This window comes from Pelobates fuscus, chromosome 10 (assembly GCF_036172605.1).
Source record: "Pelobates fuscus isolate aPelFus1 chromosome 10, aPelFus1.pri, whole genome shotgun sequence".
Classification (NCBI taxonomy): Eukaryota; Metazoa; Chordata; class Amphibia; order Anura; family Pelobatidae; genus Pelobates; species Pelobates fuscus.
This window is the reverse complement of record NC_086326.1, coordinates 73,317,907-73,334,720: the sequence shown is the minus strand read 5'-3', so window position 1 is coordinate 73,334,720 and position 16,814 is coordinate 73,317,907. Positions and strand designations below refer to the sequence as shown.

Here is a 16,814-nt window from a genome sequence, read left to right as displayed (position 1 = left end):
ATATCTCATTCCCCTATGGTAATTTCAACTAACCATGAACAATCTAAAAGCCAACTACTGCTGCGGATTAGATTGTTTTACACGTTTATATTGATTAGCCTGATGAGCTGCAAGGTGACATGGAATGGGAAACATTGTGTATCTACAAAAAACTAATGTTTTGCATTGTTCAGACTCTATAATTCATTTCAGAGTTTTGTTTCTCGTTGTTTGTTTGGTTTTCTGATGCCCAGTGATTTTCTTTGGTTTTAATCTAGACTGAGAAACGGTGCTTTAATAAATCCTGGGCAACGTATTCTGCAATCGGTCATATCTGCACATAGCTGTGTATATGAGCAGGCATTAAATCTAGACCAGTCTGTTCAATCCATCTGCTCATTATTTATTTGAGCTGCCTGTCTCACTATCTGTGTTATGTATGAGCTTGGTCATTTTCTTTCAATTAATGGTGATATGTTATTGTATGCCTTTACACCAGTAACTTTAGAAATGAATCTACTTGTTGACCATAAGCTATTTTCATAATGTTGCTAATATTTTAGGAGAAAGACAAGAAACAGATGGTAACCGTTAACCGGGATCTTTTGATGGCTTTTATCTATTTTGACCAAAGTCACTGTGGATACCTACTGGAGAAGGACTTGGAAGAGATCATGTACACTCTTGGACTACATCTTTCTCGTGCTCAGGTATTCTGACATGTAATGTAAAGGATAGATCTGGAAATTGTAAAGGATAAATCTGGCTTTATTTGCATTCATTATTTATACATATTATTATTTTTTTTTGTTCTAAATACAAAAAGGAATACGTTAAAATAATTATTTTGTTCAGTTCTACCCTATGACAATTTATTTCCGCTAATAAACTCTGTTATCTGGTGCAGTGACCCAAATGCATATGTTTCTAAAGTTTTTCAGATTGTTCCAGACACATTTCTCATTTGACGTGTTTTTGCACCCCACCAATTCAAATTCGCTTCACAATAGAATATAGATTTAAAGTAAAAACACCCCAGTGTGTTTCTTTAGATTATTTTATGCATTTCTTCAAGATCTAAGCTACACTTAGGACCTAGATCTTACTCTATGTTAGCCAATGAGCTAGCCCTGCATGATGCTCAGACTTCAGCTTAGGAGAACTAACGGAAGCTCCTGCTCGGAAACCTCCATCTGTCTGACGTCCATAGTGGAGGCAGGGAACAGTGCCCAGCTAAACACACCATTCTAAATCGGTTTGACTCCTTACAGTCGTGGCCACCAGGGTATTACTGGCTTGCAGTGTATCTTTAAAGCATAATGTTTCAAACGATCACCAGAAATTGAAAATGCCATTCATGTAGCCATAGTCTATTTGACCCTTTTAAAAGTTGCGGATTGTGAGTTGCTGTGAGTCCCTTACCAGTAACATGATTACCCAGAGGTCTAGTTTTTCTAACCCACTGACAAAGTAGAGGAAGTTAAAAAAATAAATAAATAAATATCTATTCTCTCTTTTGTTACACGGAAAGATTGAGATATAAACTACAGTTCTGCTGGTGGCGAGTACTCATACAATGCACACTTTGTAATCCAAGGGTTCACTTTGAGAGTGCAACAAGTATGTTGCTGATGTGTGCAGTGCATATATCTGGCTTGGAACAATGCAGATGGTGAATTGCAAAAACATCAGCAATGTACATTACTTCCATAGTATAGGTTTGTAGAGACTATGGATCAAGTTCTATATTTGTCTAAGAAATAGATGCATATATATATATATATAGATATAATATAATCCACATCTAGATTGATATAATCCACATCTAGATTGATCTGTATAGATCTAGATCTATATCATTGTGTGTAAATAATATTCATTTCTCTACCTGAATCAGACCTGATTATTGCCAAATTTGTGCACGTCCAAAGTTAAATTATTTTTGTTTGCATTTTGATTAAATGGCAAGTATGATGTTTGTCTCTTTGCTGCAGTTAGGTTCATTCCACCTCTATTTCCATATTACCTTTTATTTTCTGTATTGAAAATAATTTTGAACTTTTTAATTCAGAGTTGCTTTTTGGTTGGTTGTTTTCAAAGGTGAAAAAACTGTTCAATCGAATGTTGCTGAAAGAATCTTGCTTTTACCGCAAACTTACGGACACTTGTGCGGAGGATGGAAGCCATGAAGAGTTGGAACCAATACATGACGATGTTCTAGGTAATTAGGCCTTCCCTAAGGCTGAGTCTTTTTATACAACTTCTAGTAACTGCATGTTAACATAAATAGGCCAAAATATATTTTTGGTTGTTTGGCTTGTTTTCTTCATGTTCCTCTGACATATTAGAATAAGTTGTGTTATAGCTGTATGGAGGGCAGAACAAAATATTTTGACTAGTTCTGTGGCAATGCAGTCTTGTTTTCTTCTATCAAAACAAGCCTACCTGATCTTCACTGACCTTTTTAACCAGTTTCTTGTCAATGTATAATTTTTATTTTTGAAACATTTAACATATAATCTTTAGTATGTGAAAGCATGTCCTTCACGGTGTCCGTTTAGGCAGGAAGACAACCTAAAGATGGGGAAGTCAGGTTCCACATGAAGGACATTGAAATCTCATGTCTTGGGGCAATTACATTGTTTATTTTTAATTCTCCTGTCATCATTTATCTCACATGGAGCATCAACTGCCCAATTTTGTCACTGCTCATTCTACTTCTCAAGACTTGTCAATTTAGTAGCTGCCTATTCCTGCAAAGCTAAAACATTGCTGAACAGAACAACTAACTTTGGCAGCATGGAGAACGCCGATATCATTGTCTTGGTCCACTAGAGCTAATACAAGTCGTCTTACCCATGCCAAGTCTCTGCTGGTGTGTGTAAAGCAATTCCAAGTAAGCATAGTTAGGGAAGATTCCTATTAGATGTGGTTTCACAATAACAGTAACTTTTTTGCTCTCCTTTACCAGCAAACCAATTTTGGATTCTACTTGTTCGTTCCACCTGTAGGAGTGTTAGTCTGCTCTGTCTGCGTAAGACCACATTTTCTTAAAAATTCCACCGTCTATGGGCATTCTATTGCTCCCTGTTAACGGACGGTTTCAGTTTCGTACAAGAAACTTCTGGCCAGTGCACAAAATAATTTCTATGTATCGCTCTTGAAAGATTAAAAAAATTGCAAAGACATTTGGTGAGAGGTCTAGCCCCAAATATTACACATATAGAAAAGTGGCCTGCTGAAAATTAAATGCCAAGTATCTGTTTCTCTATTACATTTTTAAATCTGTTTTGTTTCAGGTAACTGTTTGTTTCTGCCATCCAAAGCTATGAAATCTGGAATGGCACAGGTAGAAGATAAAGGAGGCCTTATTGTATATAATGGTGCCATGGTTGACATTGGAAGTCTTCTACAAAAACTAGAAAAAAGTGAAAAGTCCAGAACTGAGCTAGAACAGAGACTTCAGTCCCTGGAATCTAAAACAGGTATTGTACATCCCAATGCCATTAAATTCATTAAAGGGACACTCCAAGCACACTATTGCAGCTTTTTGCTAGTTTTGGTGTAGTTTCTCCATTCTTTCATTGAACCATTTTCAAGAAGCGTGACAAAGCATTAAGAGTTTTCCAGCACCCTAAGCACGCTCCTCCGTGTAATTTCATACACCGCCATATCTGTATGCAGATAGTGGGAAATTTACAGATGAAAATCACTGTTTAATGTATCAATGTATCTCCGCCACCAAAGTGGTACAGGGGACTTTATCAAAAGGATTAACAGCTTTTACTGCCTAGCCTAAACCCACTTACCTGTATAAATATTTTGCATATATAACTGGGTTAAACATCCTTATGACTCAAGCTGAAAGGTGGACTTTGGTTGTTGTGGAATAACCACCCTAAATTAAAAAAAAAAAAATTAAATTTAAACTGTACTTCAAGATGCTTATCAAACCTTTAGACCACTATTGGCCATCATTGTGGTAAAAGGACACCCCACTGTCCAAATAAGAATAATACAAGTAAATTAAATATAGATATCTTGTCTGCTGCCTTTGCTGGGCTTAATGTGTGCTCCGCGCCCGCTGCACATGCACATTCGCCCCCCCCCCTTCCCTGTCGGGGGACGGGTAAATGTTTGAAGGGCGAGAGGGACACTAGTGTGTTATGAATACAGCGTTCTATTCTTAACACTATAGCGTTCCTTAAACTAGAGGAAAAACAAAGCAAAATATGTTTGCCATCGTTTGTATTAAAACTGATTTATAAGTACCGTTGTATTAGATGAATGTATTCACATCTATCCGTTGCACATTTTTTTTATTTTTCTATTTGACTTGTCACAGAGGAAGATGAAAAGACCATTTCTCAACTAGAAGTTTCTAATAAAAATTTGTCTGGGGAGTTGAAAGAGGCCAAAAACAGTGCTCTTAATTTACAAGCGTGTTTGAAAACAGCAGAAGACACAAACTCCCAATATGAAGACCAGCTAAATAAAACCATAAAGAACCTCTCTACAGCCATGGAAGAGATCCAGGGAGTTTTAAATAGGGTGAGTGAATACATTTTCCTTAATTATCCTTAGCCTCTAAGGAAAAGTTATTGAACTCAAGGCTCACAAATAGGTGAGGATGTCTATGTGATGGCTCTTCAGCATGGTTTGATCAACCAGTGTTCATGTAGGAGCATCTGTAAATCTCAAGGAAGAAAGGCTTGTTGACTGGAACGCTGGTGGGTACGGTTATTGTTTTGGTATCTGGATCCTTCACCCTGTACCTTTTGTATGTAATCTTATTTAGGTGTGTAAATACCATTTTATAAACATGTTTTTTTATTTATTTTTTTGTTTGCTAATATGAATTAAAACATTTTTATGAATCTATGGATTGCTGTTAAACTGGATTTTCTAATATAGATTTTGTTCTTTTTGTTTTTTTTTAATGTGTCTTACTGTATGATTATTTCTAGAGTATCTATTGATTTAAACTTTGGATGAAGATCTCTGCAGCCCAGTGTTTAATACATTTAGTTACACAGTTAGTTTAGTTTAGTTACACAGTTTAGACATATCTTCTTATACTAGAGATGGGTGGCTGTAATAGTTTGGGAGATCAGCTGATGCCATCACTGATTGGGCTAATGGGGAAAATTAGAGTGATTAGCAGAGAGGGGTAAGACTGCAGGCCCCATAGATGTTCTCTCAAAGGTAATCCATTAGTATACCATTTTTACCATTGAATCGAGAGCTGCCGCCAGGGCAATCTAGGCACCATACCTACTTCTATGTAGTTGAATTGATCATGGTGTTTAGACTCTAGAGTGTCCCTTTAAGCAAAAGTTAAACATGCTTTGGGATTCCCACGATTCCAGTTTTATTTACTATTGTAGGAGTATTTTGCAATTAAAAAAAAAAAAGTCTATTTTTTTAAGCTGTCTGGTAGTGTATAAATATCACATTTGACAATTCCACTTAACATACAAGGGAGGCGTACATCATGTAAAGAAACTTGCATAGCCCAAGGACCTGGAGACACCAACACAACAATTGAGGAAGAACACCTAAAAGGCATTGTTCAGGAGCTTGCTGCATGCTGTCATGCAAAATACCATGCTCATTGAGTCATTTCACTCCTGTATAGCTCACAACCAGAATAAGAAGCCTACTAACTTTTTTATTGCATGTTCACCATAATAGCAAGTGCCAGTTGGTTAAGTACAAACAAGAGAAATCCTAAGAATATCCCATTTCGTTTTCAGAAAAAAGTGCTTCACAAGTAGACAAATAATAGAGGCATCCATAGCCAAAAGAGACCAAATTGATTATAGGCGTTTTTCAAAATATGCCTCTTAAAAAGGCTAGCTTATGCGGGGGCGGGGCCTAACCATCATGGCGGAGAGACGTGTTTCGCATGGGCTCCCGCACAAATCTGGCAATCTGAACATACTACAGCCGGTTTCAGCGAGACAAGCAAGGGATCTGAGCACCCACAGGCCCCCCATACCGGGAGGAGTGCAGTGGGGTGTTTCGCGACCCGACCGAGACCCGCTGGTATCGTGGCAGAGACTGCGGCCTGGCATGCATCGGAGGGGGGAGACGGCCGCTCCCACGACCCGGAGCTGCCTAGACGCTGTCCACAACACAAGCAAGCCCCGTTTCTCCCCCCCCCCCCCCCCTCCCCCCCCCTGCACCGGTGGGGGTGATCCCGATCCACTTAAGAGACGCAAAGCAGGCAAGAGCGAAGTGACATTGCAAGAGAAGAGAGCGCGCAGGGCACTCCACACAAGATGGCGGATAACGCTTGTGGCAATGGAATCAATGACAAAGCACCTGACATAGTGACAAACCTGCAAAACCACTTTGAAGCATTCTGGATGAAGCTGGAGTACAAAGGGCAACAAAAGCATACCTCAGAGAGTAATTCACAGATGCCCTCCCAATCCGCTCCTCGACCTCCAGCAACTAATCCACGTGCTAACCCCTCTGCACAGAGGCAGCTAAACCCCAGCAAAAGCCGCACCATGCGACCTCGACGAGCTCCTGCATCCACGCGACGCAGACACCGGAGGAGGTTTAAGTCAACCCCAGTGGCAAGCACCCGGGGACCCTACAAATGACAACGTCCTGAGAGACAGGAGCATGGTTCCGGATCGAAGTGGAAAAACCCCAGACTTCAGCTGCGGTACACAGCACTACACCCCAGCGAACACCTTACCTGCAACTGGCACATTGCCATGTCTGAGCTGCAGACTCTCTGGACACTGACTACACCATGGGGCTATGACCTACCCCGAACAGGCAAGGGTTAACCAAGCTTCAGGTCCCCCCTTCTCGGCAAATAACCATCATCAGGGTTATTATTTTATTTTTTTACTACTGGGCCTCGACACGGCTATCACGGGACTCTAGAAAACCCAACCCAAGGTCATCTCTGTACTGTGATGCTAGGGATAGTTATTTTTCATCCTCATGCAGAAGTCCCAGTTAACGCGTGTTAAGTAAGATTCCTGGTTATACTTTTGCCTCTTCTAATCCTACATCTTAAACATTACCCACCAGGCTCTATATTTAGTTTTCACAAGGGGAGCAGCACCCCAGACAGGCACAATGCACTGGGGTTGCCAGCCTCTTTTGATTTAATTTTGAGTCAAATTGCAGTGTCACTCCTAATCTGTGTCTTCTGCATAAAAGAAATCTATAAAAGATATCTTCCTTGCATATGGTCGCCTATTGTCTGATTAACGCTTGGGCAGCTATGGATGACAGGCACCCTACTCCACATAATTCTAAACGTGTATAGCCTGTGTATAATGCCAATCAACTTGTATATCAACTTGATTCTTGCATCATTGTCTCCCAACGTATAACTACGTACACACTGAACTAGCCTTCATGTCATAATACATAAAAATGTGCATTGTGTTCTCAAAAACATTGACTGTGCCCACTTGTTTTCCTCTTGTTTTAGTCTGAAACTACAATCGTTAAATTGAGCTGGTTAATATTATAAAAATGTGCGAAAGCTCACGCCACTTCCTAATGTATGTTACTCTTGCAGTATGCTGTTGTGGCTCATGTTTATACCTTGTACCTACCTGCACAACAAAAATAAAGAATTTAAAAAAAGGCTAGCTTGTGCAGCTTTTTATGAAATTTCCCATAGCTTGTTTTGTTTTGTTTTTCTCTACGTGTGCTGTTTCACATTCTCTGTAAACACAAGACCTCTTCTTAAATTAAATGGCATTATTTAAATTTCAGGCTCAGCAGTGCTCAAGAGTACCGTAAACATCAATAATTATAATACCACAGCTACCCTAACTTCTGTAATTGTTTATACTAACTTGTCATGCTTTTAGTGCAGGTCATTATTTCAAAATGATTTTTTCCCCTGATACATATATCTATGCGCTCTCTGGATCTGCCCTGGGCATAGCAAATTTCACAGATAAATTATTGTCCTCCCATCCAAGGTCACATTCCTAATGGAACAAGGAATGATTGCAGCCAGAGATGGCCCAATTTCAGCAAGCCACTTACCTCACTTATTCAAAGTTATTTTGTTATGGTTTTTCTTTTGTTTTAAACTCTAGAAACTTCAGCTTGAAATGGATTTTATTCCACGTGTTAATTATCAGTAACTAGAGTCTGGGTGCCTGTTTGTGTAAAATGTAAACGGCAAATGTTTTGAGGCGTGCGTTTTGCTCAGCATATACCCTGTAGCACAGTGTACTCGACTGCAGTTAGGCATAAATTATTAAATTAATTTATGACGGTGTAAACTGCTGAGCCATTACAAAACACTTTAGCGTAGTATAGCAACCATTTGTATTTTTGATTTCTGTAAAGTTTCTTTGTAGTTGTCTGTAGCACATTACAGCTGCCGTTCACAGTTTACCTGGTTGTTTGTTTTTTTTAAACACCTCTTAATTATTATTATTGTATTTTTATTTATAAGGCGCCAGCTTATTCCGCAGCGCTTTACAATGAGGGGAATTTACCATTACAAAATGTAACAGGAACAATACGTAGTTGAGGACCCTGCTCAAACAAGCTTACAGTCTAGAGAAGGTGGGGTATAAAAACACAATAGCAAGGGTATTGAGGGAGATGGCAAATAGACATGGTGGAAAGGTAGCAGAACTGGAGGTGAGAGTGGAGTGTTGCCCTATAGGAGAGAGCGAGAGGAAGGTTTGAGAGATAGAAGTTACTCTTGGAGGCCATAAGTAATCCTGAAAATGTGATTTGAGGGGTTTCTTAAAGGATTTAAGACTAGGGGAAGGTCTGACAGGGGTAGGCAGGCTGTTCCAAAGGAAAGTAGCAGCTCGTGAGAAGTGTTGCAGGCATGAATAAGGGTGCGAGCAGCAGACAGGAGAAGGTCACCAGCAGAGCGACGAGACCGAGAGGGGGCATACCCAAGAATCAGTGAAGAAATGTAAGAGGGGTTAGAGTTGGTTAGGGCTTTATAGGTAAGTGTTAGTATTTTAAATTGACATCTGTTGGGTACAGGAAGCCAGTGTAAGGATTGACAAAGGCAGCAGAGAGGTCAAGAAGAATTAATATGGAGTAGTGGCCTTTGGATTTAGCTGCGATTTAGGTCATTTGTAACTTTAGTAAGAGCAGTCTCAGTAGAGTGGAGGGGGTGAAAGCCAGATTGAAGAGGGTCAAGAAGAGTTGGAATTGAGGAAGAGAGGAATACGAGTAAAGACAAATCTTGCTAGAAGTTTTGAGGAAAAAGGGAGCAGGGATATGGAACGATAGTTGGAAGGAGAAGACTGGTCTAGGGATGGATTTGTTTAGGATGGGTACAACATTCGCATGCTTAAGTGGAGCAGGGACAACACCAGATGAAAGAGAGCAGTTTAGGATGTGCGTTAAGGATGGTACAAGCCCAGGGGAGAGAAATCTGATCAGGTGGGAAGGTACTGGATCAAGTGGACAGGTGGTGGGACGAGAGGAGAAGCGAAGCCACCTCCTGTTCTGTAGCTGGGGAGAAGGCCTGTAGAGTAGGGAAGATACTGTCGATGTGTGGTTGCCAAAGGGGCGGGAGAATTCTTTCCTTAACTGTTCAATCTTGTCGGTAAAGTAGCATGTAAGGCTATCTGACGAAAGCTCAGTTTGAAGGGTGGCTTGAGGTGGGCGAAGGAGAGTTTTGAAGGTATTAAGGAGACGCCTGGGATTGCGTGAGCATGAACTAACACGAGATGAAAAGTAGGATTGTATTGCGAGGGTGAGGGCTGTGCTATATGAAGACAAAATTAATTTAATTTATAATGAAGGAAGTCTGACAAAGTGCGGGCCTTCCTCCAGCAGCGTTCAGCTGAACAGGAGCATCTCTGCAGGTAGCGTGTTGACTTGGTGTGCCACGGTTGGAGGCGCGCCCTCCTTGAGGTGCGTGCTTGGAGCGGGGCTGCAATGTCTAGGGCACAGGTGAGGGTAGCGTTATATAAGGAGATGGCCAAAGAGGGACAGGAGAGGGTAGTGATGGATGAGCGTTCAGAATGGATTACAGTTGATAGCTGCTGGAGATCAAGATAATTTAAATTCCTGAGGGAGAGTAGGTTGAGGATATTGGGTGTGGGGAAACTCCAAAAACAAATGATATGAGGTGTGATAGAGGAAATTGAGTATTACAGTGATTGGAGACTAAGCTTGCATTTTTGAAAAAATAAGATCTAGAGCAGGGGGTGGGCAATCTGCGGCCCTCCAGATGTTTTGGACTACATCACTCTTGATGCTTTGCTAGCATTATGGCCCTAAGAGCATTATGGAAGATGTAGTCCAAAACATCTGTATGGCCGCAGATTGCCCACCCCTGATCTAGAGTATTGTCAGCTACATGTGTGGGAGAATTGGCCCATTGCGATAGGCCAAAGGAGGAGGTGATTGAAATAAGTTTTGAGGCTACCGATGACAAGGGTGGGTTTATGGGAATGTTGAAATTCCCAAGAATTAGGGATGGCATATTGCTTGTAAGGAAGCCAGGCACCAAAATGGTCACGGAAGAGGCCAAGAGAACCAGGGGACCGATAAATATTTGCAATGTTTGCAGATATGCGGTTGAATAAGCGAATTTCAAAGGAGGAGAAGGGAAGGGAATGGGGGGTGGGTAGAGGCTTGAAGGAGCAGTGGGGTGAAAGCAGAAACCCTACACCACCACCTTTACAGTCAGACTGTCTTGGGTTGTGTGTAAACTGTAGACCACCGTAGTATAATGAGGCAAGGGTAGCCATGTCAGAAGGAGAGAGCCATTTATGAGTTAAAGCAAGTACGTTAAGGGAGCGTGAGATGATGAAGTCATAGATGGAAGTAGATTTAGTTATGTTGGACAGAGAGCGTGCATTCCAGAGGGCAGGGTGGAAGGAGGGTTTAAAGGGAGAGTTACATGGGATGGATATCAAATTGGAGAGGTTTCTAGGGTGGACACAAGGTAGGTAGGTAGAGGCGGGACCAGGGTTTGGAGAGACATCGCCAGCTGCCAGGATCAGAAGCATAGAAAGTAAGAGAATGTGGGAGTAGGATTTAAATGTTATGGTTTTTATATTATGGTTATATATTATAAATTAATTTAAATTAATGGTTTAATTCCTTTCTCTTATCTCTAATTGTTTTTGGTTTTTCCCCTTTATTGATTACTTCCCCCATTTTAAGTGCCATACTACTTCTTGCTATAATAAGTCCCCATTCTCCTGATTAGTAAACCTACTTTGCACTATATCCAGTAATGGATCAGAAAGATTGTGTCTGTCAGCTTACAGGGACACTATAGTCACCAAAACTGCTTCATTAAGCTAATGTCCATGCAGTGTCACTGCTCAATTCTCTGCCATTTAGGATTTAAAGGACCACTATAGGCACCCAGATCACTTCAGCTTAATGAAGTGGTCTGGGTGCCAGGTCCATCTAGGTTTAAACCTGCCTGCTGTAAACATAGCAGTTTCAGAGAAACTGCTATGTTTCACTATGGGTTAATCCAGCCTCTAGTAGCTGTCTCATTGACAGCCGCTAGAGGCGCTTCCGCGCCTCTCACTGTGAGTTTTAGTGAGAAGACGCCAGCGTCCATAGGAAAGCATTGAGAATGCTTTTCTATGGACTGACTGCGCGCTTGGCTCTTGCCGAGCATGCGCATTCAATGGAAGACGGAGGAGAGTGCCCGGCGCTGGAGAAAGGTAAGCCTTTAACCCCTTCCTCCCCCCTAGAGCCTGGCAGGAGGGGGGCCATGAGGGTGGGGGGACCTATTAATACTATAGTGCAAGGAAAATGAGTTTGTTTTTCTGGCACTTTAGTGGTCCTTTAAATCACTTTTTTTTTTTCTGTTTATGCAGCCCTAGCCACACCTCCCCTGGCTGTGACTCACACAGCCTACATTAAAAAAAAAAAAAAAAGTCAATTTTCAATCAGATGTGAGATTCCTTTAGACGTTTATATCTCCTGCTCTGTAAATGTAACTTTAATTACATACAATAAGGTCCTGCAAGGTCTAGAATGCTATTAACAGAGCATGATCTAAGACAATTTACATTAAATATAATGTGTAAAAAAGGAAGATTAAATATTAGATGACTCTTTACAAGAAGTGCTTAGGAATTCAGTTTCTGTCACATGCAGGTAGGTGTGGCTTGGGCTGTGTAAACAAAGTGATTTAACTCCTAAATGGCAGAGAATTGAACTGCAGGAGCATGACCTATACACTCTATTGTTTTGGTGACTATAGTGTCCCTTTAATCGTTGGCTAGCATTTTTGTTCAAAATTGAATAGAAAAATATGATAAAGAAATAAGGGTTGCAGAAGTAAAGAAATTAGCGGACTTACTTTTATGCTGCTGCTACTACTACAATAGGAGTTCTTTAAAGATTATTATAGAAGGCAATTTAGCAAACCTTATCACTGATCTGTATCTGTGGATACAGGGATTTCACCTGACATTGAAGAAACCCAATTGTTACAATTCAGAGGAAATAATTAAACATTTTCATGTTAGACATTGTTTAAAGTGTTCTTATCATGTACCTTTTCGTGTTTTTTAGATTTGTTTGTTGGATTATATATGTAAAACCTTGCTTTTTTTAGTTGTCTAACTTTTTTTTTATTCTGTCTAAATAGCATCTTGCAATGGGCTGTTTACATTTGTTAGAAATATTTAATTGCCTACCTGTTGTCTCCAACAGGTAGAGAGGACCATGGTAGATTTCTATCCTAAGAATCATCCCTTCCTCACACCAGTTTTACTAATAAACATTACATGTGGCCATTAGTGATGTGGACACTACCTGTAGCTGAACTAGGATTTGAAAATCCATTTATATTTGCGGGTAGGTGGTGTGTTCCAAGTCCAAAAATGAGGCTAAATATGAACTTTAGAAATAATTTTTTTATAATTTTATAATGTTATGATAATATGCAGAAGTTAGAGTGGAGTCTTGTGAGTTAGAAAAGCTCTATGGTATTTAGACTAAATTAAAAATGTCTGCAACTCTAAAAATGTATAACAAAATAACCAGGTTATCTATAGAAAGGGACCTCTCCTCCTGCCTGCTGGGTGCACAGGCTATCTTTATATTGCGGGATGCAAAAAGATTAACACAGAAAATAACTTGGGCAGCCAAGAACATTTAAAAAAAAATATATATATATTCTTATTCCACAGAACCCAACCACGTCTGAAGAGCAGAGTGCAAAAGAGAATGGATCCACTTGTTGATAAAACGACTGACTTCCTGATGGAGAAATAACCTTGTTAAATAATGTAATGCAAATCACGATGCCAGCAAGGTGGGAGGAGCAGTGTGGAATTTTTATTTTATTTTTCGTTTAAAAAAACAAACAAAATAAAAATTATTTAATAGGGAAGATGTATAAAGTTTTATGGACGCGTGATTTAATTTTGTAGTGACTGCTTGTAATTTCTAGCTCTATGCAGAGTAAACATTTTGCAATGCAAAAGGGTTTAGAATCAATGTTAACAAATCTGAACTTTTACATTGTAGTAATAATCTGCATGTGTGTAGATACCTTCATATATGTAAATGTCTGAAAAATATAATATTTTGCCACCTGTTTATATTTTGTTTGTCTCTTAAGTTTGAAAAAGCATGCAATCCATTTTAAGGGTGAAGTCCACCTTTTCACTTTTTTGTTTTTTAATTGTTTAATTATTATAAAGAAACGGTCGTGTATAATTTTGTAATGTCTGTAGTTTCTATAATGGGTTTTCTACAGGTGTAAAACAGCTCCTTAAGAGATTTATTAAAGGGTTCTGTTTTAAAAAGTGGACTAAAATTGGGGCAAACACTATAGAAAATTCATGGAACCTGCCGGCACTTCGCATTATCATCGCTTCTACTTTTACATCATCGCCCAACGTTTTAGAACAGAACACTTTTTGGTAAATATCTCCCACCCACCCCCTTGTCTCCGTCCCTATACTGGAAGAGCAATGTCTTACAATCCATCTCAATCTATTTCCTTTTCTGTTTGAACATCATGTGGCTAGTTAAGACGGTAACTTAGAATTTGTGCTCTTACAAAAGCAAGATGCCCTTTTAATAAACACCAAAATGTATATGAAAAACCTGCCCGGAATAACATGCTGTCAGATATACATGAAATTGAATCTACAATATGTTTCTTAAAAAAAAGGTTACATATAGATGTGTGACTGAGCATGTTCCCCCAGTATGCCCAAACCATAGCCCACCCATTACATTGATATCTATAATGTAATAAAACCATTGGTTCACTGAGAGGTTAATGGATTTAGAAAAATTACGCAAAAGTCTGTTAACATATTGAAGCAGGATGGTCATATTGTAAATGGGGAGTGGTGGGGATTGACGTTTATAATATTGAGATGGACATACCAATATACACTGGGGCAAACTGCTGTATACACAAACTCAAGTGAGTTTACGACACATCCCTACTCTAAAGCCACAAGCCTTCAGACAAGTTATACTTGTGTAGGTTAGCTGTTTGTTCAGTGTTATTATTGTAAATGTTTTACCAGTATGGGGATGATAAAAAGAAAGGGTTTGGGGGCACTAATTCACACTCCCAACAGTTATTTACAATTTATTAGTTATTTTTGTTTTGCTGCTGTTGTCTGATGATCATCAAGAGGAAAACACTTTAAAATAAAACCACAAAGACTGTAAAATAACATGAACCGGGAAAAAAAATGCTAAATTAAACATTTTATAAAGAGATTGTATTTTATAATTGGGGAGGTGAGCCTTCCCTTTCTTTCAAAATGTGCTGTCTGTACCAAGCAATAAATGTGCAAACAAAAGGTTTTAATAACTTCTCATGCTTATCAAATCAGTCAGATTTGTTTCCTTTCATCAAAGCAACAGTATTCACAATGCACTGTGTAAAAAGGCCAGTAGACATTAAGGCAATACCATGCTACAATTTTCTTTCCTTAAATTAAAATGTAAAAAAAAAGTCCTTATTTGTGTGTTTGAATCACATTCAGTTTTCTTGGGTTTTCCTGCCCCCCTACTGAAAATTTGTGAAGTCACTTACAGCTTGTGGCCATTGTGTCTGATATCCAGGTCTCAAGTGAAAGAGCCATGAACATGGGTTCCATGGCTGTTAATGTTGCCAGCTGTAAATCAATATATATATATTCAATATAGAGTATCTCCTTCGTTTCAGAGTGATAACGTTTTATACCAAAGTACATACGTGAACATTTTGGATCAAAAGAAGCAGATGTACGAAATGTTGAACTTGGACTTTTTTGTCTTCCCCTGAACATGGGGGGGTGGAGGAGAGCAGCTGAATACCTCTCCCTGTTCCTTGGCAGTGAGAGACAGATGGGAGAAAATGTTTTTTTCTCTCTATAAATGTCAGGAGTACTCACTCATCATTGTGTCAAATCCCTTCCCTTAGTATACATTGCCAGGTAATGTTAGTCAAATTAGGGAAGGTGTTGGGAGAGTCAGAGATTCTTTTCACCTCATTGCTGTCATAGGAGGTAAGTCTGCAGAGAAAAGGGGCATGTATTTCTGTCATGAATGCAGGCCAGGCCTAATGCCAACCTCACTGGGTAGTCAGTGGGCTTGATTGCCCTAAGTGCAGCTTGCACAAAGCAGGTGCTTCTAATGATGAGCTCGCTCTGCAATTAATGGGGACTTAATTGTTGATGGTCCTAGAAGCTGGACACCAGAGACTAAAAACAAGGTGTTGGACCAGGACATTAAATTTGGGATGGCCCTACCCAGAACAAAATGGTTGAGATATGCTTCACGCCAACATAGTGAAACATTGGTCTGATTAGTAAGAGTTATCCCTAACGAGAACATATTAAAAACCTGCCAAAACTAGATCTTAAAAAAAAAATTAAAAAATAGAATATATATAGCCTGCTAGATTGTAAGAATGAACGCATTATCAGTGGAGAACTATACTTTCTGCATCAGTACCTCCCCTCCATTAATCTTAGTGGTCATACCATGCGCATCCTATCTCAGCTTGGATGTACCTTAAAGCTTATGTTCTACTTGGCAGCTGCACACCCCAAACAGTTTCATTTTTTTTTTTTTTTTAATTACCATTACTTTTGTATATAAATCGGGGGGGGGGGGGTGTATGTATTATTTGTGTATTAGAGCTTCACAGAATTATTTTTAAATACAGAGGATGTGGTCTGCACTATAATGCTTTGTTTAGCTCTCTCCTGGAACAGGGTACCTCCATCTTGGCACATAGTCAGTCCTTGTTATAAGCTCTGTCCTCTGAAATCTGCTGCTTTAAGGTGACTGCCAGGTGCAAGCAGTGTGCCGTGACAGACTGGTGTGCAAACAGATTTACTTAAAGACTGTAATAAGCGGAATGCAGTCCTTAAAATGTGTTTAAATTTCAGAATTCAAAGGCCCATCGGGCATAGAAACATAAAATGTGACGGCAGATAAGACCATTCGGCCCATCTAGTCTGCCCAATTTTCTAAATACTTTCATTAGTCCCTGGCCTTATCTTATAGTTAGGATAGCCTTATGCCTATCCCACGCATGCTTAAACTCCTTTACTGTGTTAACCTCTACCAATTCAGCTGGAAGGCTATTCCATGCATCCACTACCCTCTCAGTAAAGTAATACTTCCTGATATTATTTTTAAACCTTTGTCCCTCTAATTTAAGACTGTCTTCTTGTTGTGGTAGTTTGTCTTCTTTTAAATAGTCTCCCCCTTTACTGTGTTGATTCCCTTTATGTATTTAAATGTTTCTATCATATCCCCCCTGTCTCGTCTTTCCTCCAAGCTATACATGTTAAAATCCTTTAACCTTTCCTGGTAAGTTTTATCCTGCAATCCATGAACCAGTTTAGTAGCCCTTCTCT

The 16,814-nt window shown here is 39.6% G+C and overlaps 1 protein-coding gene across 3 annotated transcripts in view; it reads left to right on the top strand.

Moving 5' to 3' along the window:
* The window catches only part of CCAR1 (cell division cycle and apoptosis regulator 1), an 82,873-nt gene extending 69,340 nt beyond the window's left edge, over nt 1-13,533 (top strand). For all 3 annotated transcript variants that reach the window (XM_063434208.1, XM_063434209.1, XM_063434207.1), the window contains exons 21-25: nt 543-689; nt 2,080-2,200; nt 3,279-3,464; nt 4,325-4,530; nt 13,122-13,533. In XM_063434208.1, the coding sequence (XP_063290278.1) occupies nt 543-689; nt 2,080-2,200; nt 3,279-3,464; nt 4,325-4,530; nt 13,122-13,175 (714 nt within the window). In that variant the 3' untranslated portion in view covers nt 13,176-13,533. The remainder of the gene's footprint in view (nt 1-542; nt 690-2,079; nt 2,201-3,278; nt 3,465-4,324; nt 4,531-13,121) is intronic.
* The last annotated feature ends 3,281 nt before the right edge of the window (nt 13,534-16,814 follow it).